At 47.1% G+C, this 27,859-nt stretch overlaps 2 protein-coding genes across 10 annotated transcripts in view; one reads left to right on the forward strand and one right to left on the reverse strand.

Annotated features, from left to right (window-relative positions):
* DCLK2 (doublecortin like kinase 2) overlaps positions 1-19,911 on the forward strand; it is a 170,615-nt gene extending 150,704 nt beyond the window's left edge. For 4 of the 8 annotated variants that reach the window (XM_060116169.1, XM_060116176.1, XM_060116184.1 and 1 more), the window contains 4 exons: positions 4,594-4,690; positions 5,528-5,608; positions 6,969-7,085; positions 11,934-13,102. In XM_060116169.1, coding sequence (XP_059972152.1) covers positions 4,594-4,690; positions 5,528-5,608; positions 6,969-7,085; positions 11,934-12,116 — 478 coding nt within the window. In that variant the 3' untranslated portion in view covers positions 12,117-13,102. Of the gene's footprint in view, positions 1-4,593; positions 4,691-5,527; positions 5,609-6,968; positions 7,086-9,797; positions 10,112-11,933; positions 13,103-19,828 lie in introns of those variants that run through there. The other 4 variants (XR_009534088.1, XR_009534089.1, XM_060116201.1 and 1 more) reach the window with 3 other exon arrangements.
* LRBA (LPS responsive beige-like anchor protein) overlaps positions 19,768-27,859 on the reverse strand; it is a 767,039-nt gene continuing 758,947 nt past the window's right edge. For both annotated transcript variants that reach the window (XM_060116154.1, XM_060116148.1), the window contains exons 56-57: positions 25,278-25,429; positions 19,768-20,945 (exon numbers count right to left, since the gene is read on the reverse strand). In XM_060116154.1, coding sequence (XP_059972137.1) covers positions 20,855-20,945; positions 25,278-25,429 — 243 coding nt within the window. In that variant the 3' untranslated portion in view covers positions 19,768-20,854. The remainder of the gene's footprint in view (positions 20,946-25,277; positions 25,430-27,859) is intronic.

Here is a 27,859-nt window from a genome sequence, read left to right on the forward strand (position 1 = left end):
CTGGGGTGCACTCACACCCAGCAGTCCATGACCAGGGGGCGTGTGGGGCTTCGACACAGCATCTCTTTTGATCAGTTCTGTCTCCCTCTTTGGAGCAAATGAACACTTTGAAGCAGAAGTTCATCTAATGGTGCATGTTTGATTTTCCTCTGAGTTTTCTTGAATGCTCTTTTCCTTTTAATCCCTTCTTTGTTCATTTTACAACTATTTGTAGAGTAGCTCCTGTGGGCCAGGTACTATTCTAAGTGCTGGGAATCGAGTGGTGAACAAAACATATTCTCTGAGGCCATAGTGTTTACATTGTAGTATTCGGTCAGTAAGTGAAAAATAAGTTTATTCCATCCCCCCCACACCCCGCATTTTATTGTGAAAGCTTTCAAACATACAGAAAAGTTGAAAGGTTTATCTTTTTTAAATGATCAATTTTTAATTGAGTTGAACAGTTTTGTTATTTTTTTTTTTGCTGACACTAAACACAAGAATGACAGAGATATCAGTCTCTACTTGTGAGAGCCTTCTGGTGTAGATACATCACGAGAATATTGATCAAGCAGAATAACTGAGCATGAGGTCATGCTCAGTTGGGGGCATGCTTAATTGAGGGCTAGAAATCACAAAAGGTTTCGCGAAAGATATGACGTTTGAGTGGGACCTTGTCCTGGTGGCGTGGGTTAGGTTTCTGTAGGTGGAAGGTTCTTTCCATCTGGCCATCAACATCATGGTTTTCCATCAAGATCATTGCTCAGGTGGGTTATACAGCCTGTAGGATTACTGGACGTATCAGTTTTTGCTGAATAACAAACTTCCCGTAAAGGCAGGGGTGTAAATCATCCTGTGAGTCCACTGAGCAGTTCTTCTGCTCTGGGCTGGCTCAGTGTCATCTGGGAAACAGATATGACTTGGCCATGTACCTTTCAGCGTCTGGTGGGCTAGCATGGGCTTCACATGATGGTGGATACAGGATATCCCAAAGCAGCCAGAGCACTTTCCAGGTCTCTGCTTGCCTCACATTTCTTCATTGATGTCCCGTTGACCAAACGAAATCGAATAGCTAAGCCTGGGGTAAATGTGGGAGAAGGTTAAGTGTGTACCTAGAGGGTGGGGGATCATTTGTGGCTATTTTTACAGTCACACTGTGCCCTGGCTGGTTTCCGTGGTGACTTGTCTTGGGAACTAGTCAAGTGCAGGGGGTAGTGGGTTTTGATAGCAAGTAATTCTAGGACCATTTACAGTAGAGTCTCCCTCCTTGGTTAACCCAAGTTAAGAGCAGTTGGAAAAGGGTATCAGGGATCAGTTGTAGAGGAATGTGTGCTCACAACTCCCTCTAGTGTTGCCACTTGGCAGCGCAGCCTGGGAGTTTTTTCTTTGACTTTGCTTTTTACTTTTTAACAAAAGTGAGACTCTCAGATTGAACAATATGTATCTATTGTGACTTGTTACCCAATGGACAGCAGCTTCTTTGTGGGATCTTGAGATAAGTCTGGCTAATCAAAAAGCAGTAAAACTACATTCTGAAAGCTGCTGCCTTAGATGTTATATTCAGAAGCTGGTCCTACAACTCTAGATAGCTTACTTTTGAAAAATGTTTTCCCTCTTTCATACCATGTTGTGATGAAAGAGAATCTATTATGTTAAATGCTAGTTACAGAAACATCTTCACAGCGTACAGAGAGACATTCTGGATAGATTTTATAACCTATAATATATATTTATTTTTATATATTTTATATATCATATATATAGCAAATTATGGAAATGGTCCTTTAAAGAATGATAAATGACTAAGGTATAAGACAGATTCTCTACTTAAATTTGTACCTAAAATAAAGTCCTTCCAACAGATATCTCAAAATATTTGTTTTCTACAAAAGATGATTTTCACCCAAAGCTTTTTAATTAAAATTGTTCCTTGGAATTGACAGTTTCAGCTTCCTTCACTGTAGCATCTCTCATTCTTCTTTTAGGGTTTTCGGGCTTTAGTCTTGGGCTGACATATATTTTCCCTCCAGTCTTTTCAACACCAGATTCATTGTTACCGAGAAGGATGTTGGTTTTTCAGAGGCAGCTCGGCGTTTAGTTATTGCCTAAGCAAGTCTGTTCTTAGGGCCACTGACAACAAGTAATACTTGCCTGACTATGCTGAGGTATTTGATGTTTCTTTTAAAGACACACACATACATACCCCCCTTGAAGTCAAATGTTTGTACATCATTTGTGAAATACCTTACAACGTTTTTTCAGGTTACCTCGTCCGACCTTTAATGACTTGGCATTGGATAGAGTGTACACAGACTCTTTTGCTGTTTTCAGAGTTTTCCTTAATGGGCGTTTTCATACTTACAGCTCTGTACTGTTTAAGAATTAAAAAGTGCCTGAAGCATCTCAGCCAGACTGTGCAGTATAAATGTGTTAATGAATCCAGGGAAGATTTAATCAGAGAGGCTTTTATTATGTGAAAAATAAATACTACTAATACTACTAAGAAGATAAATTCTCTTCAACTCTGCTCTCGTGAGGGCAGCCCGAAGAAATTCCCAAAGCTCTTGCAGTTCACAGCATGGGTCCTGAGGGTGCCATTCTAATTGCCGGGATCCTGGCGTTTTGTTGTTGACTTAGGCTGTTTTGCCAAGGACCTAAATCCTGCAGACACACCCCCAACGTTTTAGCTGTTTGTTAACAAAATAAAAGCCATCGATATTAACAGAACATAAGCTAGTCGAGATTCCAGAAAAATACCAAAAAGGAGATGAGTGCAGTCATAGAGAGGAATGGCTAAAAAGAACAAATTCTGGAAATGGGTGATTTTTTTCTATCTTATTCTAACATTGTCTCCTGGGGTCCTCCAATTTTCTAAAGGTTTCTGTAAAATCCCATTGTGTTCTCAGATGCATCCTTTACTCATTTTGAAGGAGAGTTGAGCTGAATTAAATCAGTAGAGAAGTAACAGTGAAAAGGAAAGAAAAGATTTAGACACCTAGAAAGAGTCTGTGCTCACTCCAAGAATATCACTTTTTGGGAGAGCGAGGTGGGTGGGGGCATCTTTTGCCTTGTCCAGTGAGCTGGCCTGACTTGTGCTGTTCTGTGTGCTGCGTGACACTAGAACAGGAACGAGGCAGCCACCTCATCACACAGCCCCCAAATTTGTCGCTGGACACTCCCCGGAACGATCTATTTCTAGGGACACCACACTTGCCCTTGCAGACCCTGGAGGGCTGGTAGCATGAGCAGCCTCCTGTCCAGAAGGCTGGGCAGGGTCCCACGTGAGCACCCTGAGCAGTAAGTAGGCTGCAGGGAGCCTGTCGGGAGCTCCAGGAGGAATGTTGCACCCTTGCCAAGTGAGACTGAACTCCGCTCCTGGATTTTGATCTTGACCCCAGCAGTGCATCCTGAGTTTTCTCCTAGGGCTTTGTGATGGCCTAGAAAGCCAAGGACTGTGTTCTCACTCTGGCCATTGATGTGCCCACCAAGGGAAGGGGCTCTGTGGCCCTGGAGATGCAGTTTTCTGGGAGGTAGGGGACGCCCAGCTTCCTGAATTTTTCCCAGCAGTGTTTCCATGGAGCCATCCATAAAAAGTCAAGTCATCATTTGTCCTGTAGGCACCAGCTGTGTGTGCAGGTGCACCTTGCGGGGGGGGGGGGGCAGGTAGGCACAGGGTGGGGAGGTACATTCACCCAGGGGTGGCGAGGTGGGTTTACCTCAACCGTGCAGTTCTAGTTGATGTCCTTGGATGGGCTCTTTGTCTTGGACTGAGCTTCAATGAAAGGCAAGTTCCAAAGGCGGGAGCACATTGTGTCATGAATGTTTGTCCAGATTCTGAACTCCTTATGATGCTTTCATATGTTGGCTGCTTCACTGATCTTTGGCTGTTTTCTTGGAAAAGTAGAAAGAGGAAGGACAAGGAGATCTGACTCAAATGTGCTGCTTTTCCCTTCTTACTACCACGAGAGATTGAGGGCAGGTGCTGAGCTTGTTTTTTGCTGAAATGAGGGTTTACATCATTTGTGGATGCCATTTTTTTCTTGAGTCTTTTTTTATCGTGGAAAAATATATGTAACATAAAATTTATCATTTAAACCATTTTTAAGTGTATAGTTTTAAGGCTTATGTGGTGTTAAGTACATTTACAATGTTGGACAACCATCACTACCATCCATCTCTGGAACATCTTTCCACGTTGAAACCCTGAACCCACTGAACAAAGTTCTTGCATCTTTGTCTCTTCTCTCTCCCCCCTCCCTCTCTTCCCCCTCCCTCCCTCCCCCCTCTCCCCCTCTCCCTCACCCTCTATTTCCCTCCCCATCTCTCCCCCTCCCTCTCTTTCCCTCCACCCTCCCTCCGCCCCCCGTCTCTCCCCATCTCTCCCCCGACACACACACCTCCCTCTTTCTCTGTGATTCCCAGGCCCATGGAAATGTTCTTCGGTTCTTTGTCTAAAAGGGAGAGTGTCATCCCAAATGCAGTCGAGACCCACAGCTGAGCTATGACATGCCCAAGCCAGAGAGACTGGACTCCTCCCCACTCCTCCCATGAGCATTTTGTTAAAAACTGTAAGGTGACTCTGACTCTTTCTCTGTTTCTCCATCACTGACTTAGTGAGAACAATCTCCAGGAAGATCTCTTCGACCAGATCTTGGCTGGGAAGCTAGAGTTTCCGGCCCCTTACTGGGACAACATCACGGACTCAGCCAAGGTACCCATCCAGGCCCATTTCTAGAGGTTGCGTCATGTTGAGGGTCCTCAGCCATTGTGTGGGGCGGTAGCAGCTCTTGGTGTTGAGCTCCGCGTCTGTTTTTTTTGCAGTACGCGGGCCTCTCACTGCTGTGGCCTCTCCCGTTGCGGAGCACAGGCTCCGGACGCGCAGGCTCAGCGGCCATGGCTCACGGGCCCAGCCGCTCCACGGCAGGTGGGATCCCCCTGGACCGGGGCACGAACCCGCGTCCCCTGCATCGGCAGGCGGACTCTCCACCACTGCGCCACCAGGGAAGCCCCTGTCTTGACTTTTAATGTGTGGTTCTTCATTAAGTTCCTTCCTCAGTGTGGTCTCTGAAATGCTTAACTGAATTCTGAAAGCTGGACTGGCTGTCTTCCCAGTTGGCCGCTACCGTCCTCCTGTGCTCCTCTAAGCCCTAAACGTTTGTTCTTTCATTTATTCAAGAAATGTGTTACGGACACCCGTCAGACTATAGGGGTGGATTTGTGAGACCTGAATTGCCAAAAGGAGCGGCACTGCAGCTCTGCGCTGTGGAATGTTGATAGTGACCGCAACTCTTAGGAGAGGACATCTTGGGTTTAATGTAGGTTCGGGAGAGGCCTCTTCCCCCCTCAGTGCCGCCGACACAAGGCAGCTGTGTCTGTATCACTGCCTCCTAGGCGTGGGCAGCGGAGGTGATAATAGCTTTTGCATTCAAATGGCTGAGCAGCCGTGTCGGCTGTTCTTGGAAGTCCTTGGTGCAAACTCAAGATTGCTGTGTTGATGCTGGCATTACCCCCTGTCGCCTGCTCTATCACCTTCTTTATTTCTTTCCAGGAATTAATCAGTCAGATGCTTCAGGTAAACGTTGAAGCGCGGTGCACTGCGGGACAGATCCTGAGTCACCCCTGGGTATCAGTAAGTACCCACCTCCCCGGGGAACCAACACCTCTGTGTCCTGTGGCCAACAGCATGCTTCCTCGCCAGGGCTTTTGCGCAGGCAAAGTTCTGCATCCAAGTTCCATGGAGGATGAAATGTCTGTTTTCTCTGATGAACAAGTGGCATGAAGGCAGTTCTCTGGGGGAAAGCGGTTGGCACCAGGATCCCGCTCTGTGAGTGACCTGGCACGTCACTGTCCCTTCCTGGGCCTCAGTTTCCTTGTCTGTGAGAAGAAGGGTTTGGCCAGGATGCTCTCTAAGGAGCTTTTTCTGTCATCCTGGGGTCTGAGAGTTTTTAGGATTCGCCCAGAGATGAGCCTGTGTCAGACCCTGGTGTCTGTCTTCATGGCACGTGGTCCCAGGAGCACTCCTGCTGCAGGCGGCGTGGCCGGGACGCGGTCCTGCCAGAGTCAGGCAGAGGATGTGTGACGTTGCCTGGAATTTCTCTGGGCTTGGGCGGTGGCTCTGGGCTTGGGGGACACACGGTCCACGAAATGGCAACAGCAGGAGAGGCTGCGCCCCCCTCAGTCCTGGAGGCACCGGGACAGTGACGTTAATTCAGGGGCTTTTGCTGACTTTGGCTCCCCAGGCACCTCTGCCACCCACTGTCCCACACGTCCCGACCTTTCCTTTCAAACTCTCTGGGTCCTGCTAAGTGACTTGGCTCTTAGGCCAAGTAGCTGAGATGCCACATTTTTTAAATGAGCGATCAGGACTAACAGCTACCTGCATTCTTTTTTTTTTTTTTTTTTTTTTTTTTTTGGCGTTACACGGGCCTCTCACTGTTGTGGCCTCTCCCGTCGTGGAGCACAGGCTCCGGACGCGCAGGCCCAGCGGCCACGGCTCACGGGCCCAGCCGCTCCGCGGCATGTGGGATCTTCCCGGACTGGGACACGAACCCGTGTCCCCTGCATCGGCAGGCGGACTCTCAACCACTGCGCCACCAGGGAAGCCCTGCATTCTTGATTAAAACGATAAGCTGTTCATTAATTTTGATGTTTCCGTGGGAGGGCTCTATACTAAAGTAGGTGGCATTTGTGCTGCGGGGGGAGGGTCTCGGAACCCTGTAGACTGTCCTTGTGCCACTGGGACCTCTGCCCTCTCCTCGGCCCCCTCCAGACCTAAGGAGGGGGGTGAATGGCAGAGGTCTTTCCGAGGGCAGGGGACTGGTGAATAATGGTAATCGTTTCTAATTACTTCACTTAGATTGTTCCCCGACCATGTGGCTCAGATGGGCCCATTTAGGAGATGGTGGTGGTGACGGCTGGTGTGTGACTGCTGAGGAGGACACAACATAGACGTGAGAATCAAAGGCAGTGTATTTGATTCTTTCCTGTAGGACGATGCCTCCCAGGAGAATAATATGCAGGCTGAAGTAACAGGTAAACTCAAACAGCACTTTCATAACGCGCTCCCCAAACAGAACAGCACCACCACCGGGGTCTCCGTTATCATGGTAAGTAGAACGCGTGGTTCTGCCCTCGGGCAGCTGCAGTGTCTGGCTGACTGCTCGGCCGACATCAATCTTATCAAGTCAGCCACCAGGCGTTTCCCTCACACGGCCGTGGGCGCTGCCGTGTTCCTCTCCACTCCAGGAATGGCTTGGCACGTGAAGGGCACCCTTTGGCCGGCTCCCAGGCCTTGGGTCCTGGGATCAGAGGTTGCGCAGGTCCCGCAAGGCCAGGCTGACGGGCCCCTGGCCGGGGCGCCCCGGCCTCTTCTCCTGGGCTTGGTGGCCTCCAGGCAGCTGCTTTGCTTTCCCGTCTAGAGAGCGGTTCCCAAGCCCAGGTGGGACTTACAGTAAAAGGAGTGACTCCCTGACTACTCAAGGCCTCAGAAATAGATTATTTGAGCTATGAATGATTCTTTGGGACTTGGGATAAGAAACAGCCAGAGTTAAGCAAATTCCATTTTAAAAAGTCAGTGTTTTGTGGTTTTTAAAAGTTCGGAAGAATGAAAAAAAATATTAGTTTTTTCAGGGTTGGTAAAATTTTATGAGAAGTCAGTAACAGTGATCCCCATATTTTTTCAAATCTTTCTTTTTCTAAAATGTTTTTTAAAAGGCAGCTTACCTAAATACACAAACACGGCAGATGAAAAGTGGCATTAAAGTAAGTGAAGTAGCATGAAAGTAAGTTCAGCAAATGGGAGAAGAAGGCAGAAAAAATAAAACTGAGCCAGAAGTGTGGTGTGCCCCTTCCCACCACTGTCCAGACCCAAGTCGTCGCCCAAGTGGGGCCGTGAAACCGGCCCCCTGCTCCGGTGCCGTGTGTAGAGCACGGGTCCTCGGCGTGATCTCCGTCCCACGCACAGGATCAGGGAGCCGCGGCCGGGAGTCAGGCTTTCTCAGGAGGCGGGGACCTGAGCTGGGTCTCGGCCACCCCGGTACTGCGGGGATCCTGCGGAGCCGGACAGCTCCGTCACCCTGACCTCAGGACAGGCCCTCACCCTCTGGAAAGGCTGGGTGTCCTACCAACTGGGAAGAAAACAGTTGCTTATTCTCAGGGCGCACCGTAGCCTGGGAAGCTTCCCTGCGAGGACCTGGGTCCAGACAGAGGCAGAGAGAAGCCCCGCCCCCTCGTGAGTGCGGGAGCCGGGCTGCTCCTGGAGCCTCTACCGCCGTCCTGGCACCGCCGCACCGTCCTCCTCCTCCGGGGTGGGTGGCTGCGCTCCCCCCTCCAGCCCCCAGTCCAGGCTTGCAGGCTGATGTGCTGCCGGACTCGCGAGTGGGGGTGATGATGGACTCCGGGCCGAAAGAGCGGGAAGGCCTCTTGAGCTGTGGTTTTCCTGGCGTCTCAGCAGTATCCTGCCGAGAGCCTGAGAAAGTCAGAGCCGTCACAGAGCGGCAGCTTAAACTCTTTGCAAAGAACCAGCTTGACGGAGCATGAGAAAGTTCTCAGGCGGTTCACCCCTGAGAGCAAGGCTGCCGGCTGGGGTAAGGGGTCACCACCCTGCCTCCGGCTGCGCTGTTAGGCGGCTTCTGGCGAAATTTACAAAAATGTAAAAACACTGAAAAACTGGCACACGCAACGTGGAACAAAAACCTTGAGTCAGCGGCACAATTTAACAGCCACACGTTAATTCAGCGTCACAGTGTCCGAGAGGAGGAACCTTTACAGGAGGCGCCCAGGGCTTACAGCAGCTCCCCCGCCTCATCCCCTGGGTCACCTGTCAACTCACGGCCCAGATGGGAATGGATGGCCCAAGGCCTGTAGCCCACTAAGGTTCTGGAATGATCAGCCCTTCTGCCTTTTGGCCCAGTATAGGCTCTGTTCTGGTTAAGGACGTTTAGGCTCTCTCAGACAGAAACTACATCTCACGGTTTACAAATGGCATTTTTCCATTTGCTGATGGATTTCAACTGTTAAATTTCAAACTCCTGAGCTTTAACGGGATGTTTGTGTGAATGAGCAACGCTTTATTGTGATTCCTGCGGTGGTTGTGAAAGTTGTGTGTTCCCGTGTGTGTTCAGTGTCATCTTGGGCATGTTGGCAGGGCTCCATCTAACCCCGCATTCCGTACACAACTCCACAGCGCGTTAGCTCTGGGGAGGTGCTGACGACGTCATCACGCTCACTGCCTACGGGGCAATCAGTAGAGCCTGCCTCTGGGGGTACCAGTTTTCCATGGCCAAAAAGCTGGCCTGTGAATTCTGGCTTGTCCCCCAGAGCAGCGGTGAGCAGGCCTCCGCAGGGATGTCGTACTCATCCTTGCCCGACCGAGGACCTGGCGTGGTTGCGTCCGGGCAGCTTGCAAGGCTTCCGTGTCGTCTGCCTCACTCCCTTCACCAGTACTGTGCGTCTTTGTGTCCTGCCCTTGGGAACAGTTTCAAATGTTTTCTTAAAAATCATTATTCACCAGTGACTCTCCCTGGTATTTATATGTTCTCATAACTGGGGTATGTGAGGCTCATGTGGTTTCCTACAGATACAAATAGCAGTGGAAACAGGGTATAAACATTCCAAGGCGGAACCCTCAGGAACGGCTGTGTGCTCCCAGACGGAACCTTGCTCTCCGCTGCCACCCCCAGTGTTCTCTCTGCCTCGGCCCCCCACACCCCCCCAAGGATTGGAGCCTGAGGCTCTGGTGAGAAAATGATAGGGTAGGAATGGTAAATAACGGTGCAAGAAAGTCAAGTTGATGCTGTTGTCTGCATTTTGTTTGACAGTTTGATTTGACAGTTTGAGAGACACTTCAGAGTTTCACTCTGTACCCCGTTGAGACTCTGGGGACCCCGGAGCAGAATTCTGGTATTCAACATGCTATGCTTCATCAGAGCCGCCTCTAATTGTCACCCCTCTTAAATCTGCATGCTTCTCTGGGACTTTGACACCAGCATCCAGCTGTCAGCTCCTCATGTGGGTGCAGGTCTCCTGTACCTACTGACACCCGTTTCAGCCAAACGCAGCCTTGGAAACTTTACTTAAAACTTCTCGCCTTGCCACGTTGCCTTCCTTCCCAGACCAAAAGCTGGCGAGTGCACGGGAGGAGAACTCCAGTCGTTCTCCTGCTAAAGGCTGTTTTTCACTTAGGTGAAAAAGCATCTTTTTGTGAATGAGAGCGTAAGATGGGAACCTTTGTGAAGGCTTTTGTTCTCTTTCTCCAAATACATTTCCAAAGATGCATTTTTATCGGTAAGACAGTGTAGGGTCAGCTAGGCTTTGGGATAGGAGAACACCGTTGGATAGGATTTTGGTTTAAGAGGGGCCTGTGGTTTCAGAATGCACTTGCATTTGCTCTGGCTTCTCCTTAGATGCTTAAGGAAGGACCGTGCACCTGCAGAGGGGGCTCACCACCTCGCCCAGAAGAGGCCATCTCGTGGTGGGAAAGGGAATTATAAGAAACCCCTTCTCGCTGCATTCCGTAGCCTTGTAGCTGACTGGAGAAAGGATGGATTCAAAAAGCGTGCTTCCCCACTCGGGGATTATGCTTCTTTCAGGGGGGAAGTTGGGAAAGGATTTGGGCTTAAGATAAGACAAAACTGTTTCGACTGTGTTGCTTCTGTTGAAAGTAAGTCTAGTTTCTGTCCCTGCTTCTCTCCTCGGCCCTCTTGCCTCTCACGCCGCCTGCATTGCTTTCCTCTGACTAGGTCCCAGGCGATGGTATGTACTAACTGCACGGCACTGCTTCCTTCCGCTGCCCACATGCGTCTTCTTGACGGGAAGGGAAGAGGAGAAATAACTGTGGGACTGTTGCTTTCTTCTACCCAGGGGAAGTTTTATGGTAGAAAAAAGTGAATGCCACCTCTCCCCGCTTTCAGTGTTTTCACTGAGGGGTGGCCTGGCCTCTGCTCATACTGGGAGCTTGGAAGCTTGTTAAAGAGCGATGCTGAGTTTCTGATTTGGCTTGTCCACAGTTACCTCTTCTCCAGGTAACGGAAATTGTCCTTGGCAATCCCTGAGCGTTCAGCCCGAGCTGGGAACAACCTGTTGTCCAGTTGACACCAAGTGTCCCGAAGGCAGCCGCCCAAGTCTGTCCTAGGAAGCCCCATTGTTCATATTTTCTCCAGACTTTTTTTTTTTTTTTTCCTTCCAGTCAGAGTACTGGAAGAATCAGTGGTGCATTTCCCCCTCAAGGTGGTTAGACCACAAAAGGACTTCTGGTCCACGTGCCTTGTAGCTAAAGGTGCCTGAGAACCGAAAGCTCCCCACGTTTGGAAAACCCAGTGAGAGGGCCGCTGGCCCCGGCCGAGCAGGTCCTCAAGCCCACTCAGAGGAGGAGGAAGGCAGGTCAGGGCCAACCTCCCAGGCTAGGGTCAGGAGGTGAGACGACTTCTGCACCCCTGGAGCAGGGTAGCAGGTTAAAGCCCTTGGGGGTGTAACAGGATAAGACACCCGCACAAAGAGAAGAGCAGGGGGGAGACGGTGGGGGATGGGAAGATGGGTAGTGCAGCACCATCGACTCCCAGGGCTTCCATAGGTTACGGGCACCGGTGTGATGGGGGGTGGGAGGTACTTACTATGGGTGACCTGTGAGTACTGTTGGAATCCCCGACGGGGAACCTTCTTTAGAAGAGTTAGCTGTCAGGGACCTCGCATTCTTACGGGGTTTGCTTCTTGTCCAGGACTCTTCTGGGCTCAACCCAGGCAGCTGGGAGCCGCAGCCGGGGAGGATCTGCCCAGGCCGCGTCCAGGGCAGTAGGAGCAGAGGCCGCGGCGCCGGGGACGGGCTGGCCCGTGGGCCGCCGTCGGGGGCAGCCGGGCGTTACTTCTCCTCTCCTGTTCCCGCCGTGCATGCTCTGCGCGCCCTGCTCGCGGTGCCGGGACCGAGGCGGCGGGCTAACTGTCTCCTGCTCTCTTCTCAGAACACGGCTCTAGATAAGGAGGGCCAGATCTTCGGCAGCAAGCTCGGCGCGGACGGCAGCCGGCCCGGCCTGGAGCCCGCTGCCCCGGAGCCCCCTGCGTCCCCGGAGTCGCCCCCGCGCTCTCCTGCCGCCGCCGCCGCGGAGTGCGAGCGGGCGGGGACCTGGCGCCGGCACCGCGACTAACCGGCCGCCCCCGCCGCCCGCATCGCTGCCCGCACCGCGCGTGGCATCGCCGGGGCGGACAGCGCGCGCCTCCAGGGCCACCGCTTCCCGCGCGCTCCGCTCGGGTCCTGGAGGGGCCTGTGCGCGTCGCCTTCGGGGACAGGTCCTCGGAGTGGCTTCGTTTAAATTCTCTGTCTTCTCAGTTCAGTGGATATTTGACGGCGTCACCAGGAGAATGTGCAACTTTTATCTGACATTGAGCGCATTTTTATAGAAACACTTTGGATGCACCAAGATCTCTCTCTTATTTAAGTAAACTCAGGAGGGCTCCCTTTTTCTTACAAGCAACTCAGAACTGCGTCTGTCCCTTTGTGGGCGCCCTTCCTCTGCTGACGGGGGTCGGGGGCTGGCTTCCCGCGCAAGGCTCGGAGCCCGAGCGGACCCCCTGGTCCCGGCGCTCCGCCCAGCCTCGGGGGCTCGTCTAGGACGACACTGGCTCTGGACTTGTGCGCAGACCGCAGGGAAGGCCGTTTCTTCCCTAGAAGTTGTGTTTCCCTGACTTCCCACGACCGTATTAGAAAATGCTGACGACCTTGTCCTTGGGGCTTTTTAACGAGAGGCGTGGTGCATGCCGCGTCGCCGGGGCGCTTCCTTCTCCAGGTCCGGCTGCGGGCAGAGCAGGACCAACCAGCGGCCCCAGGAGCCGCCGGAGCCTCCCTTCTCCATCTGCTTTTCATCTGCAGCGGCGGCAACAACCCCCAGGAAGCGCGGGGCACAGTCGGGACTGGGCGGGAAGGTGCCTGCAGACATCCTCTGTTACTAACCTTCTGGAAGGCTGCTGGCAGTTTTTCCTTTTTTTCCACCACCCTGCTCTTTTTAATGATTGTATATAATCAGTGTATTTGTTTTACCTGCTCATCTTCTAAACGGGTGGGCCTGTAGTTCATTCTCATTGTTAGACTTTTGCCGCCTACAAGTGTATCCAATAAATTTTCCTCCTTGAGAAATAGCAGTCAGGGTGGGTAGAGGTTCCTGCGTGGTGGTTTTGCAGAGTGTGTGGTCAAAGCAACACCTCCCCGGCCCAGGTTCCGGCTGGTGCCAGTGTTTGTTTTTGTCTCGGGGTCACAACGGGGAAGAGAGGTGCTTGGGAAGAACACACGGAGGTGCACCTGGATGGAAGTGTGTCTGATTACAGGTGCAGAAACTCACACAACAAAAGCTCAAAAACGAATAGAGATTATTAGTGTACAACAGAGGACTGTGATGGCACCAGAGACAGGAAGGTCAGGCTTTCTAGGAAAAGGGGAGCTGGAGCAGCTGTTCTCCTCTGTCTGTGTCTGTCTCAGAGATTGTGCTCTCCTGTCTCTGCTTCTTTCATGGCGTTTTGACTCTTAGTTTCTGTTCCCTTATAACGTCTGCTTGCCTGGGCTCTGGCTTAGCCTGTAACTGCTTCTGTCCCCAGCTTCGCAAGGCTGTACAGCTCCACGGCTTGAAACCATATCTTTCGGCTCTGGTTCTCTTCGTTCGCATTGCTGTGTGATGATTTCTCTCTGGGCTGGTGCTGACCTGTGATCCAGTCCAGAGGCAGGTGACAGAATGCAGATGGGCTTCCTGGGCGCACAGCTCCAGTGGGTGCAGGCTTCGAGAGAGGGTAGTGATGGGCAGGTCCAGAACATTCTGCCTGTCGCTCTTCTCACTGGTTAAGGAGCAAGCTTTTTCATAGCTTCCAAGAGAAACATATTTGTTAATGGAAGTGAAGAGCTGATGTAAAAGAAAGAGGAGAAAAATGAGGATAGTGAAAATGAAAATGGAAGAATGACGGAGCAAGGCCTTTAGCGTACTGATCGGAGCCTGAAACTCGACCCCGTCTCTCAAACTGCAAGGTTCAAAGACATTTGCTAAAGACTTAGGAAAATAAATGGCCAGGGCAGTGCCAGTCACTGGCGACAGGAGCAGGAGCACCGTCCCGCAGATGCTCCCATTTTCTGTGGCACCCTTGGGTGGCCTGGAGACAGAAGTGGCCTGAGCTGGGTGTGGCAATGGGGCCTGGCAGTGGCCAAGCAGTTCTTTAGTAATTAATCCCACAAACACCTAGAGCATTAAGCGGTGGTAAAGGAACAAGCCCAGAAGTCAGGTGACATAACCCGGGTCATAGAACTGGCAGGAGACAAGCCATCCTGTGGTTTCAGATTCCACAGACATCAAACCTGTGCCCTTTTGAAGGCAGCCTGTTGTCCAGGGTAAATCAAGGCCTGGACATGAGTGGTCATCTAGATGAAGATCCTAAATAAAGGCTCCAACACCACAAGCAAATTGTTCATTCACCCACACGTTTAGCAAACGTTATGGAGCTCTTATTCTGGTCTCAGGATCCAAATTAAATAGAGGTCCTTTATTGCTGGGTTCCTCCGCTCCCGCACTGAGAGAGAGGCATGTGCTTGGTTTATGTTCATCCCCTTATTCCAGCAGGGGAGCCATGTCTACAGAAGTTGACCTTTGAATAGAGCAAGGGAAGCAGTGACCTGCCGAAGCCATCATGGGCCGCCTGCTGGGCCCAGCCAAGAGTCAGCGGGAGTCTGTCTCTCTTTCTTCAAAAAGGTTGCCGTGACGTGAAAGTACATGGAATACACAGATGGCAGCATTTGGCATGACTCTCCCAGAATATCTGCAGGAATAAGATTGGGAAACGTGAATCAGGAGGTGGGGGACAGTTCAGAACAGATAAACCATGTTGAGAGAAGAGTGCTGGGTAGTGACGCTGTCTTTTTTTTTTTTTTTTTAATTTTGTTTTATTTATTTATTTTTGGCTGCGTTGGGTCTTCGTTTCTGCGCGCAGGCTTTCTCTACTTGTAGTGCGCGGGGGCTGCTCTTCATTGCAGTGCATGGGCTTCTCATCGTGGGGGCTTCTTTTGTTGCAAAGCACAGGCTCTAGGCGTGCGGGCTTCAGTAGTTGTGGCGCATGGGCTCAGTAGTTGTGGCGCATGGGCTCAGTAGTTGTGGCTCACGGGCTCTAGAGCGCAGTCTCAGTAGTTGTGGCGCACGGGCTTAGTTGCTCCACGGCATGTGGGATCTTCCTGGACCAGGGCCTGAACCCGTGTCCCCTGCATGGACAGGCAGATTCTTAACCACTGCGCCACCAGGGAAGCCCAGTGACCCTGTCGTGGAGGAGGACTCTCAGGGCAGTTTGCCATCCCATGGAAATACAATGTAAGCCACATCATTTAACATTTTCTGGTACCATATTAAAAAAGTCTAAAAAGGAACAGGTGAAATTATAGTATAGTTTATTTAACCCAATATATCTAAATGCATCCCTTTAAAGTTTTATTTCAACATGTGATCAATGTAAAAAAAAATCATTGGGATACTTTACCTTATTTCCTTGTCCTAAGTCTTTGAAACCTGGTGTGTATTGACATGTATGGCACATCTCAGGTTGGACCAGGCACATTTCAAGCGTTTAATAGCCTCGTGTTGCTCCACCTGCCAAGCTGGACAGTGCAGCTCTAAAGAAAGGCCACAGCACTCAGTTTCCTTGTTTTGTTTAGTTTTGCATGTGTATGACAATGCAGAAAGAACCCTTATCCACTGTTTTAAATGGGATGGACTGATTTAAGACGATCTTGGCAGGTTAGAGCACTGATCCAAACCTGAGATGTGAAATCAAAGCGTGAAGTCCTGTGATTCAGTGGCCAAGGCCTTGGCGTTCAGTGCTTCCCGGGAGAGATCTGGGAGGGGAGGAGTGAAAAGAGTACCACGTCCTTAGGCGCCAATAGAACTGCTTTAACGTTAGCATAACCTTAAGCTGCATCCTGAGACATCCGTGCAGATCGTGGGCAGCGTGAGTCGAGCCTCCCAACTACGGCTCTGCGCTGGGGCCTCGGGGTGTGCGGTGCAGATGAAGCAACCATCGCCCGAAAGAAGGCAGCCAGGGTGGCGCGGGGTTTAAAGCCCGGGGAGCCAAGGACTGGTGGAGAAGCGGTCAGGTGTTGCTTAGGAAAACCCAGAGGCACCTCCGCCTGATGTGTGGCTTCACGGTGAACTGCTCTGTGGCAGGGGGTGCAGACTTCTTTTGGGCGCTCTGGGTGGTGGCCCGAGGTCAGTGGGTAGGAGGCATGAGGGTCAGGTGTGAACGCAGCGTCACAGAAGCAGCCCGGTGACAGAATTCGCTGCTTTCTAAAGGAGCGATTGTCTAGTTCTGGGAAATGCCAAGGTGCTAAATAATAACAAAAGCTCATAGTTTACAGAGTTACCTCACACTGTCTTGTTTGAGCCCCGAGAGAACAGCTAACATCCCTGTTCAACAAATGAGGAAACTCAGATGGGTCTCGAGCTGACGGAGCCTGGACATGCCTCTCCCGGCCCCGGGGCAGGTGTCCTGGGAGCTGCTGTGCCCCTCCCGGTGGTCAGGGACGCTTTAGGGGTAGCGTCTGTGTCCTAAGGTGGAGGTGGGATGGGCTGGGGGAGACACCTGACAAAGTGGTAGAAAATCGAGGCGGCTGAGAAGTTCCCAGGGCGGGGGCGTGTGAGTTCTGTTAGGTGAAGGAAGGCAGTAGTCTCTCTGAGGGAGGCGGATGTGTGCAACTTTGGTTAGTCTTGGCCAATGGATTTTAAGGGGCCATTCTGTGATAAAACCTGCAGCCTTGAACTCAGTGGGGGTGCGTTACCATCATCGAGCAGCTGAGCGGAAGCAAAAGGTATTTGGTACAGAGGCTGGCCTGCTCGTGCCGTGCTCCTTCTCAAACAGAAGCCTCCTTCATCTGGGGCGGAGCTGGCGGCTTGGCCTTTGGCGGTCAGGAGGGTTTCAGCCCGAGTTTGATGGTGTGAGGCTGGGCACCTCTCTGTGCTGGCACTAAGCTCAAGCCTGGGGAGTGTCTCTCAGCTGATCCAAGTCTGAAGCTGCAGCACAGCCAGCTGCTTCTGCCAGGCTCCCCCAGCATCTTGGTTTTGGCAAAAGGAAAAGTATTCCTGAACTCGAGACAGGAAAATAATTCACTGCATGTTTCTGGCAAGTGACTGCCGTGGAATTGAGAGGAACATTTGTAGGTCACCTGCTTCCCTTGCCTGCAGGTCAGACCACCCTGTTCTCTAGAAAGAAGCATGTGAGGCCCTCTGGTTTGAGCGATCTGCATTTCTGGCTCAGAGAGGCAGGGGAGGGAGTGATGTGTCAGTGTCATTCATCGTAGCCTTGGGCTCTTATATGGTGATCATGTGATTTGGGGGACCCAGGAAATGCATCATGGACTCCACTTTTCCTATCTATTGAAAAGAAGGATCCAAAAGACGTTTCTCCCACTCATCTGAGAGGAAATAGAAAAGGTAGAATTAAACATTTTTTTTTAATTTTACTTTTTTGATTTGCTACTTTATGGTCTTTGCCTTGCCAGCTTCCTTGCTTTTCCCTGCAGGGATAACTTGCGATGCCTATAGAATTAACATCACTAAACTTTATGCTACAAAAAAAGGGAGGTGGTAAGGCTGACTGTTCTCCTAGTTGAAGTAGAAAACACTTTCCTCCGTCTGTGGTGGGGCAGAAATAGCCAAGTGGAGGCACGGGCGTATTTGCGGATACGCATGGTTTATGCAGATTTTCAGATTCACGTCGTCCCCCTCTCTGTGTCTGTGAACATGCTCTGGCCTAATGTGATGTCACGTGATGACGTGGGGCTGGCTGCTCCTCCATCATCCAGCGCACGCCGGAAAGTGGCAAAGCTGCTCCATCAAGCTCAGTGTGGGATCCTTCCGACTGTTTAAAGACATTTCTGCTTCCTGATGTGGAAGGAATCTGTCCCGGGGCTGCTGGGCTCTTCAGCAGTGATGGAGAGGGGGTGGGGCTGCTGCAGGAAGGAGCAGCAAACCAGGTCAGAGCTCCTGAAATCGTGTCTGGTAAAAACGTATCAAAGATCCCTAGTGAAAATCTCTCCTGTGAAAGTCCTATCCTGGTGGATCTAAACTGTCATGTGCCATTTAAATTGTTATATTTGCAGAAAAAAGTGCAAAGTGGACGTGTGGTCTGGCTGCATCCAGATTCCCTGGCTGCCTGCCAACGTGACCCACGTGATCTCTGCCATCTCTCTGCCCCTCCGACAGCGAGGTGGGAGGACACACGGCCCCAGATGTGCGGTCAGGCCCCTGGCTGGGCTCTGCTCTTGGAGCTGAATGGGAATGGGCAGCCTGGTGGTAAGCTCCCGACCTCATGTGCTACACCCGGCTTCCGTGGGTCCCAGGCAGGGGACCGTCCCGCATGCTGACAAGCAGAACTGAAGTGTGGGGTTATCTCAAGGCAGAATTGTTCCTTTTCGTTGGATTAATTTATTGGAACATTTATTTGTGGATGTTTGGTCCACTTTGGGAACAAGCTTCCCGAGTGGATTGTCCACCAGTTCGCATCCATGTGCCTGTCAGGTTTTCATGTTCTCTCTGCTCTAAGCCCTCATATGCTTTCTCCTAGAGATCCAGTGGTATTTCTTAAATTAGAGGCTCATGGACTTGACTGATGATGTTTCCGTCAGAATCCACACCATCGGTGAGGGAAACCTTTCTTTCCCGAGGCAGTGCATTTTAACACTCCGCACACTCAGCCGCACCACCTGCTGAATGTGCCGCCGTGGCTCCTGGCTGTTGTAGGTCATCCCGTTTCATCCCAAGCCACCTCAGTTTTGACTTTTTTCCCTAATTGGTTTATATTTATTCGAAGTAGTTTTCTTTAAAGGAGTGAAAATTGGATAAAATAAGTGAATGTTGAGTAAACCCTAACATATACAGTACTAAACAGAGTCTACCCCTAAGAAGCCCTGTGTTGATGCCAGCGGGATTCGTTTTATGAGTAGATACAGTCAGCCCTCGGCAGCCGCAGGTTCTACGTCCGTGGTTGGTGGAAGCCACGGATGTGGGGGGCTGGCTGTAGTTGTGTGTTGATGCCAGTTGTAAGGTATTAAGTTGCAGTGGATTTTCCACAGTTGTAAGTTTTAAACAATAAAGGCGGTAGAGGCACCGATTTTCTTCTTGGGCTCCAAGAGGAAGCTGCTTCATGAACTTTGCTTCAGGCTTGTTGAAATAGGTAGTTGAAGTATCATGTGCCTGGCATATCACTTAGATATTCCTAATTTTCTTCTACCACTTTCCCCAAAGTTCCCAAAGTGTGATATCACAGGTTAGTACCAGTGAGGATATTCATTTACCAGTCAGTAACTTGGGTATGTCTTTGACTCTAGGATGTACTTCCCCTCTCCCACATTTTACCATCTATTGTTTTGTTAATGGTTTATAAAACAACGGTGGATTTTAGACGGAACAGTGTATAAAGTTCCTTTGGTCTTTTGTTTGTTAAAGGTCTCGTGTTCTCATTTCCGTAATGCCCATTTTCCTGTTTTCATTCAAAAGAAAGAATTGCTCACCTATTGGTTATTGTTCAAAAACTATGACTGAACCAGGGTTTGACATTTTCCTTGCAAATAACTTTATCATCGTTTCAAAAGGAGGAGTGAAAAAGATTATTACCAACAAAACAAATACCATTTTATTTAATTTTTCTGGCAAGCAACCGAGTTGTTCCATTCCTAAAATCTTTGCTTTTAGAGAAGAGCTGAACGTGTAGGAAAAAGGAGGCGACCCCTTTTAGGTAAGTAAGTTGCAAGAGAAATAGAGATGGAATGTCAGTTTCAACGCAGAGTTCACAACTTACAAAGAATTTATTTATTCAATACAGACCTTTTCTCAAATATTTTTCACAGAATTCCACACAGCAATCTGCTAGAAAAGTAGAATTCTACAACACCAAAATGACATTTTTGTAGTACAAATGGCTAATCAAAAGGAAGATGAAGATTGTTTAACAACAAACAGCAGGTAAAACGAGGGTTGCTCCCCACAGCACCCAGCAGCCTCTGTTCCTCGGCCCGGGGCGGGGATGGGGAGGTGGGGGGAGCCCCGACAACGGCTCCGCCTCAGTGCGTGAGCACAGTCAGCCCTCGGGGAGTGAGCTCTGCTACTTGCATTTACTTTAAAGGAAAAACAGAGGTGGTGAGCCCAAGAGCATTTCCATCATTTCATTTGGGTGTGCTCAGAAGAGGACAGGTCAGGAAAACATTGTAAATATTTCACACTTGCGATAACATTAGATCCTTTATGATAACCACACAATAAGATAAAATACCCTCCCCCAAACCATAATTTTCTAGGCCGAAAACATGCTCGAAGAATAATAGTGATAGAAGTAATTCATTGAGATGTTTTAAATTAAATTTACTGTAATTTAAACATTGCTATTTAAATCCCCAGAAATTTCAGTGCTGAAGCAGCACAGTTGTTTGTTTGGAAAAATACAGGACCCAAAGTACAGCGTAAATAAAATTCCCTCATCCCAGTATTATAACCCATTCCTTATTGTTAAAATCATACATTTCTCAAGATGACAGATAAACGGGAAGTGTTTTTCCATAATATAGCTAGCATGAGTGGGTTTGCTTGCTCCACTGTATATTTATTACTTCCATAATTGGTGAAAATAGACTTCTCATTATGACTAAAAATATAGATTTTTTTTAAACTACAGAACCCAGCAGCCAGTTTTCTGCTTTGCTATTCCCCCCAAAAAAGTCAAGCAAGGTCTACAAAAATAGCAATTAACTTTAAAAAATATTTTGCTTCTTAGAGCAAATTTAAGTTACATTCAGATGTGATTGCTATTTCTAAGAGAAAGATGCTGAGGGCGCTCCTGTGCCCAGGCTGGGGGGCAAGGCTGAAGCCCAGCTGCCACCTCAGTAGCGGGTTTGGTATTCATGATGCCACCGGTTGAAGTCATTGTAGAACAGAACAATGCTTCCTGAGGCCATGCCAGAAATGATGCACCTGGGAGAAGCAGAGAGAGAAGGAGGGGTTTACAAACCTATTTATCATCTCCTCAGGCTTTGTTACTAAAGAAAGAACTGCCCTCCCCAAATCCACGAGGTAAATACAGAAGATGGCAGCCAGACGTACAGTTTGTGAGATTTACGGTATGTGTTTTGATGACTAAAATGCGGTCCTGAGTAAGCTCAGAGTCCCACCTCTGACACTGCACACGGATCCAATTCACAGCTTGCCTTTATATTGAAAGTACAGCTAGTTTGTGCAAGATGAGCCACAAAAACCTGAACAGACTAGATAATTTCTAAGGCGGAGAGGCTGGGCAGGTACATTTTTTATATTAGGTATTGGAAGCAAAATAAAGAATCGTAATCTCAAAGTAATTGCTGGTGGAGGAAGCAGCACACAATCAAGTGACTGACAGAGGTATGTGACACATACAGAATGAATGAAGAGTAAGAAATCAGAGTGTTGACCACCCTGCAGAAGAATATTCTGTGTCCCATCGTGTTGAAGGTAGAGGGGCCTTGTCCTCCCAACACAGCGACTCACTGACATGATCACCATAGACAGGAGTTGCTGTTTGCTTCCCCTGTCCCTGGGCTGGTGGTGCAGGGAAAGAGATGGAGCAGTAAGACAGGCGGTTCAGAGGAGCCTCTCCAGGAGGTAGAAGCCTATTTATTATCTTAGACCTCTCTCTGTATGGTTTGGTTAGGAGAGTCCTTAGATGTCATACTTAGTATACTTAGTAGTACCTCATATCAAATTTAGGAATTAAAATGTATCACAACAAGAAAATCAGCTAAACACAGAAGAAGGCAGTAATGAGGATATGAGGGACAAAAAAGCACTGAGACGTGTAGAAAGCAAACAGTAAAATGGCAAAAGCAAGTCTTTCCCTATCATCAGTAATTACTTTACGTGTAAGGTGATTAAACTCTCCAATCAAAAGGCAGAGAGACTGGCAAAATGAATTAAAAACATGATCAAACTATGTGCTGTCTACCAGAGACTCACTGTGATCTAAACAGGTTGAAAGTGAAAGGATGGAAAAAGATATTCCATGCAAATAATAATGAAAAGAAAGCTGAGGTGGCTATACTAATATCAGATAAAACAGGTTTTAAGTCAAAATGTTACGAGACAAGGACACTATACAGCAATGATAAAAGGGTCAATTCATCAAGAGTATATAGCAGTTACAAACCTATATGAACCTATCAGCACCCCCCAAGATATATGGAACCAACGCTGACAGAATTGAAGAGAAAAATAAACAGTTCTACAATAATGGTTGGAGACTTCAATACCCCACTTTCAATAATGGGTAGAACCACCAGAAAGAAGATATGGAAATGGAGGATCTGAACAATACTAAAAACCAATTGGACCTAACGCATATATAAACATTCACCCAACAACAGCAGAATGCACATTTTTCTCAAATGCACATGGGACATTTGCCAAGATAAACCATACATTAGGCCACAAGTCCTAATATACTTTAAAAAGATTGAAATCATACACAGTATTTTTTCTAATCACAACAGAATTAAGCTAGACATTAATAACAGAAGGAAAACTGGAAAATTCATCAGTTTGTGGAAACTGACCAATGGGTCAAAGAAAAAAATCTTAGGGAAATTAGAAAATACCAAGACAAATGAAAACAAAACAACAAGCCAAAACTTACAGGATGCAGCAAAACCAGTGCTAAAAGGGAAATTCAGAGCTGTAAACACAGATACTTAAAATCTCAATCAGTAACCTAATTCTACACATTAAAGAAAAGAAAAAGCTGCAAACTAAACCCAAAGGTAACAGAAGGAATGAAACAAAGATTTGAATGGAAATAGGGGATAGAAAAACAGAAAAATCAACAAAGTCAAAAGTTGCATCTTTGAAAAGGGCAACAAAATTGACAAACTTTTAGTTAAGAACAAAAGACTCAAATTACTAAAATCATAACGTGGAGACATTGCTACCAATTTGATAGAAATAAAAAGGATTATCAGAGAATACTAGGAACATCTGTATGCCAACAATTGGGATAACCTAGATGAAATGGAAAAATTCTTAGAAACACACATTATTCCAAAATTTCATCATGGAGAAATAGAAAATCTGAATAGACTTATAACTAGTAATGAGACTGAATCAGTAATCAAAAACCTCTCAATAAGAAAAGCCCTGGACCAGAGAGCTTCACTGGTGAATTCTATCAAACATTTAAAGAAGGATTAACACCAACTCAAATGCTTCTAAAAAACTAAGGAGAACATTTCTTAAGTCATTCAATGAGGCCAACACACCCTGACACCAAAGTGAAACAGACATTACAAGAAAAGAAATCACAGACCATATCCCTTATGATTACTGATACAAAAATCTTTGACAAACACCAGCAAACCAAATTCAGTAGCATATTAAGAAGATTATACACCATGACCAAGTGGGATTTATTCTTGGAATATAAGGATGGTTTAACATTCAAAAATCAATTGTAATGTATCACATCAACAATGAACAACAACAAAAGAAACCCACATGAGAGAAGGCATTTGACTAACTTCATCATCCTTTCATGATAAAAACACTGAAACTATGAATAGACGGAAAGTACCTCAACACGATATAAAGGGCATTTATGAAAAATTCCCAGCTAACATCACATTCAATGGTGAATACTGAAAGCTTTCCCCCTTACTGGGAACAAGACGAGGATACCTGCTTTCACCACTTTTAGTCAATATAGTACGAAAAGTCCTAGCCAGGGCAGTTAGGCAAGGAAAAGAAAGAAAAGGCATCTAAATTGGAAAGGAAGAAGTAAAATTACCTCTATTGCAAGTGACATGATCTTTATGTAGCAAATCCTAAAGATTCCACACACAAAAAAACTGTTAGAACTGATGAACTTATTGGCAAAGTTGCAGGATACAAAATCAACAATACAAAAAATAAGTTGTGTTTCTACATACAAGCAGTGAACAATTCCATCACAGCAACAACAATGACAACAAAAAAATAAAATGCTCAGGAATAAATTTAACCAAGGGGGCAAAAGGCCTGTATATTGAAAACCAGAAAATACTGCTGAAAGAAATTAAAGACAACATAAATAAATGGAAAGATAACCTGTGTTCATGGATCGGAACACTTAATATTGTTAAGACGACAGTATTAGCCAAAGCCGTCTACAGATTCAACCTAATTCTTATCAGAATCTCAATTTTTTTTGCAAAAATAGGAAAAAAAAAATCTTAAAATTCACATGGAATCTCAAGGGAGCCTGAATAGCCAAAACAATCTCAAAAAAGAACAACAAAATTGGATGTCTCATACTTCCTGATTTCTAAACTTACTGTAAAGCTACAGTAACCAAAACAGTGTGGTACTGGCTTAGAGAGAGACATATAGACCAATAGAATAAAACAGACAGTCCAGAAATAATCTCTCATATATAGGAACAGTCTTTTTCAACAAATAGTGCTGAGAAAACTGATATCCACATGCAAAAGAATGAAGTTGGACCCTTGTGACCATCATATATAAACAAACAATTCAAAATGGATCAAAAACTAAATATGAGTTAAAACTATAAAATTCTTAGGAGAAAATATAGAGGAAGCACTTCATGACACTGAATTTTGCAGTGATTTCTTGGATATAACACCGAAAGCACAGGCAACAACAGAAAAAAATAGATAAATGAGACTTCATCAAAATTAAAGGCTTTTGCACATCAAAGGACACTATGAGATGGAATGATGAAAAAGTTCTGGAAATGAATAGCAGAGATAGTTGTACAACAATGTGAATATACTTAATGCCCCTGAATTATGCACCCCCAAAAAAGGTTTAAATAGTAAATTTTATGTATATGTTATCACAGTAAAAGGAGTTAAGAACTAAAATGAGAGACTGTATATTAAAAAGAAATAAGATGCCAGGTAAAGATTATCTCCCCAAAATGAAGGTTTTAGGAAATAAGCCAGATTTCTCAATGCAATCATTATGGACAGACATACAGGCATTTCACATGAAAGTTTGTTTAAGAAAAAAGGTACTTTAACATAAAAAGCTTTACAGCAATATAACTGGAGGCTTTGTTACTTAAATCCTGTCTATTCCTAGCGAATTCAGCCTTTGTCCAAGATTGGCAATGCCATCAAACAAAATCATGCTTTTTAAAAAGTATCTTGGAAACCCCAATATTCATCAGCTTTTTTGATTGCACAGGTGACCCTCACAACCCAGCCCATCCATCAGCCCATTTACATACATTCCCTCGCCAGTTTTTAATGCCACCAGTATAGACCACAATTCCAGTGTTACCTCTGGTCGTAAGACAGTGCCATGGCCCGGATCCCGGCGTCACAGCCTGGATAGGCGAAGAGCTGCTTGAGGTCAGACACCTGCCAGACCATGACCACACCTTTGTCTCCTCCGGTGAGCAGGTACTGCCCGTCCCGGCTCAGCTGCATAGCCTGTGAGACACAGCATCATTCAGTAGAGACACGGCTCTCGGAAAACTTGGGCCCTCACTGCATCTCTGATTAATTCGACATGATGCCAGCCGGCTACTGGAGCCACAAAGGGACAGGGTGTGTATGTGTTCCTGAGGAGTTTTCAGGAAATCATGAGTCATAGGAGACTTTTGCTATTTTTCAAAAGTCAAATGGGCAAAGTTAGGCAATGCTTGAGTTTTTGAGTTTTTTAAATTTTTGCTTTTTAAGGATGAGGTGGCAAACTCTTCCAATTCTATGACTACTAATTAAATGGTCCGTGTTGTGGATGGGGACCAGCACTGTAAAATGAAGCGCTTCCTGGCATCTCTCCATTGCACTGTGGTCATGCTAAGCCTGTTTTGTACCAAGGCTGGGCAGACAGTGCTAGCTGACCTCATATCACTGATGAAAGACTGCTGCCTGTGGGGCTAAGCCCCACAGGAGACCACCTACAGCTTGAGCACCTTCACTAGGCCTGCTGGAAGTTTACAGCAGGTGGGAAGACAACTTGGTAGGGAACCATGACTCCCAGGGTGATTAAACCCAGTTTAAGCATTTTCTTCTTGCCCCAGGACTGACTGCTTCCTGCCCGTGCTGAACTCAAAGGACAGACACGTTATTTGCTCTTCAGTCCTGTCAAACCTACCAAAGGCAGGCCACTTTCTTTCTTTCTTTCTTTCTTATGACTTTTTACCTTCTTTTCCTGGTTGAAAAAAAATCAAAAGAATATTTCATGACACGTGAAAATTATATGAATTCCAAATTTCAGTGCCCATAAATAAGCGTTATTGGAACAAAGGCACATCCATTCATTTCCGGCTACTTTTTTTTTTTTTTTAACAGAGAAAGTGTGCCAGCTCCTGATATACAAGGTCCCTCCTCCTACTGCCCCATCCTCTCCTCCTGGCCCCTTCCCTCCAAACCTTCCTTTCCCGGTTTATTAACATACACATTTCCTTTCTTTAGCTGGGTGACATGGGGAGTTCTAAAAGTTACTGCAAATACCTGTAATCTTATGTCCACCTGGATACAGTGAATGTGGGAATCCAAATTGTACTAGGAGGCCAGAAAGAAACTATCTACCTTCTGAAGAATATATTTATACTGTTCTGTACTCAGAGTTTTAGTATAGTTGCCTTAAGTCTTTACCCTTTGACAAAAATTTTTTTTTACATTATAGAAATGTTTCATAGCCATTCAATTCACACTCAAGTAAATGCCAACTTTCAGAGGTCTCTTAAATACAGCTTATTCTTAAGAACACAAAAATACATCTAAGAAATCAAAACCTGTGGGTGGAAGACACTTTCATGTAAGAAGCATTCTCTAAATTTTAACCAAATACCCATAGTAAGATTTTTCAATATAAGTGAAAACCAGTATCTTTTTCCCCCATTCATTTCACAAACATCAATCTCTAGGGGCTTATCTGGGAAATGCAATGAAGACTACAACAAATAATTATTTGCTACACTTATAAAATTCAGCTGATGAAAATCCATTAACCTTACGGTTGTGGTTCACTTGAGTTTTATACTTGAGGCTTTTTACTGGATAAGTGCTATATTAAAACATAAATTAAAACCATTAATCTTTAACTCTTTGTCCTAAAGAATCCCTACTCCTAGTTCTGTGTTGAAATAAATAAAACCTGGACTTTTAGGACTATACGTGTATCAGCACCTAAAACATTTTATTAAACCAGGTGCCTGCCAAGGTTAAAAAATATTTTGCTGGCCTTTCTCATGAGAGACTTGTCAAATTTCCTTGAGAATAACAGCCAGGGTAGGATTTCCTGAATAGCACCCTATCTCCCACCCAAACCAGCATTCACGTACTTCTCAATTCTCATACGCCTCCTCCAGTCTCAATCCAGGTTGGGTTGAGACTAGAGATTTTAGGAGGGCCCTGGGGACGTGTGAATCTCAGCCCCTGGACTCCTGAGCGCTCGGACAACACCGTAGGTGCACCAGTTTCCAGGAGGTACCAGCAGGCCACAGCAGTCTGCTGGCGACAATCATATCCTAAGACACAGCTTCCCCAGGAAAACAAAATAAATGAGTTCCCATGGGTGAAATGGGGGTGATCCTTTGTTTAGGATAACATAACTCTGCTGCTCTGTACAGGCTGCCCACTTAAATTTAAGTTACTCATTAAGACATCTAAACATTGCCTAGTTGATGTGCTCTGATATGTTAACCAAATGCCACTGCACAATCTGGCATCTAAATAAAAACAGGTGGGAGGCCTTGATTAGTGCAGAGGTTCCCCAGGCCACCTGCCTGCAGGGTTCTTGCTATTTCAAAGAAACTTCATTTCTGGTCTGAGCTAATGACTAATTTGTTTCCATGGTCTCCTTTCCTTATACAGGCTCAGACTGCAGGATGGAGGTGGAGACTTTTGTTCTGT

This window comes from Mesoplodon densirostris, chromosome 1 (genome assembly GCF_025265405.1).
Source record: "Mesoplodon densirostris isolate mMesDen1 chromosome 1, mMesDen1 primary haplotype, whole genome shotgun sequence".
Taxonomy (NCBI): Eukaryota; Metazoa; Chordata; class Mammalia; order Artiodactyla; family Ziphiidae; genus Mesoplodon; species Mesoplodon densirostris.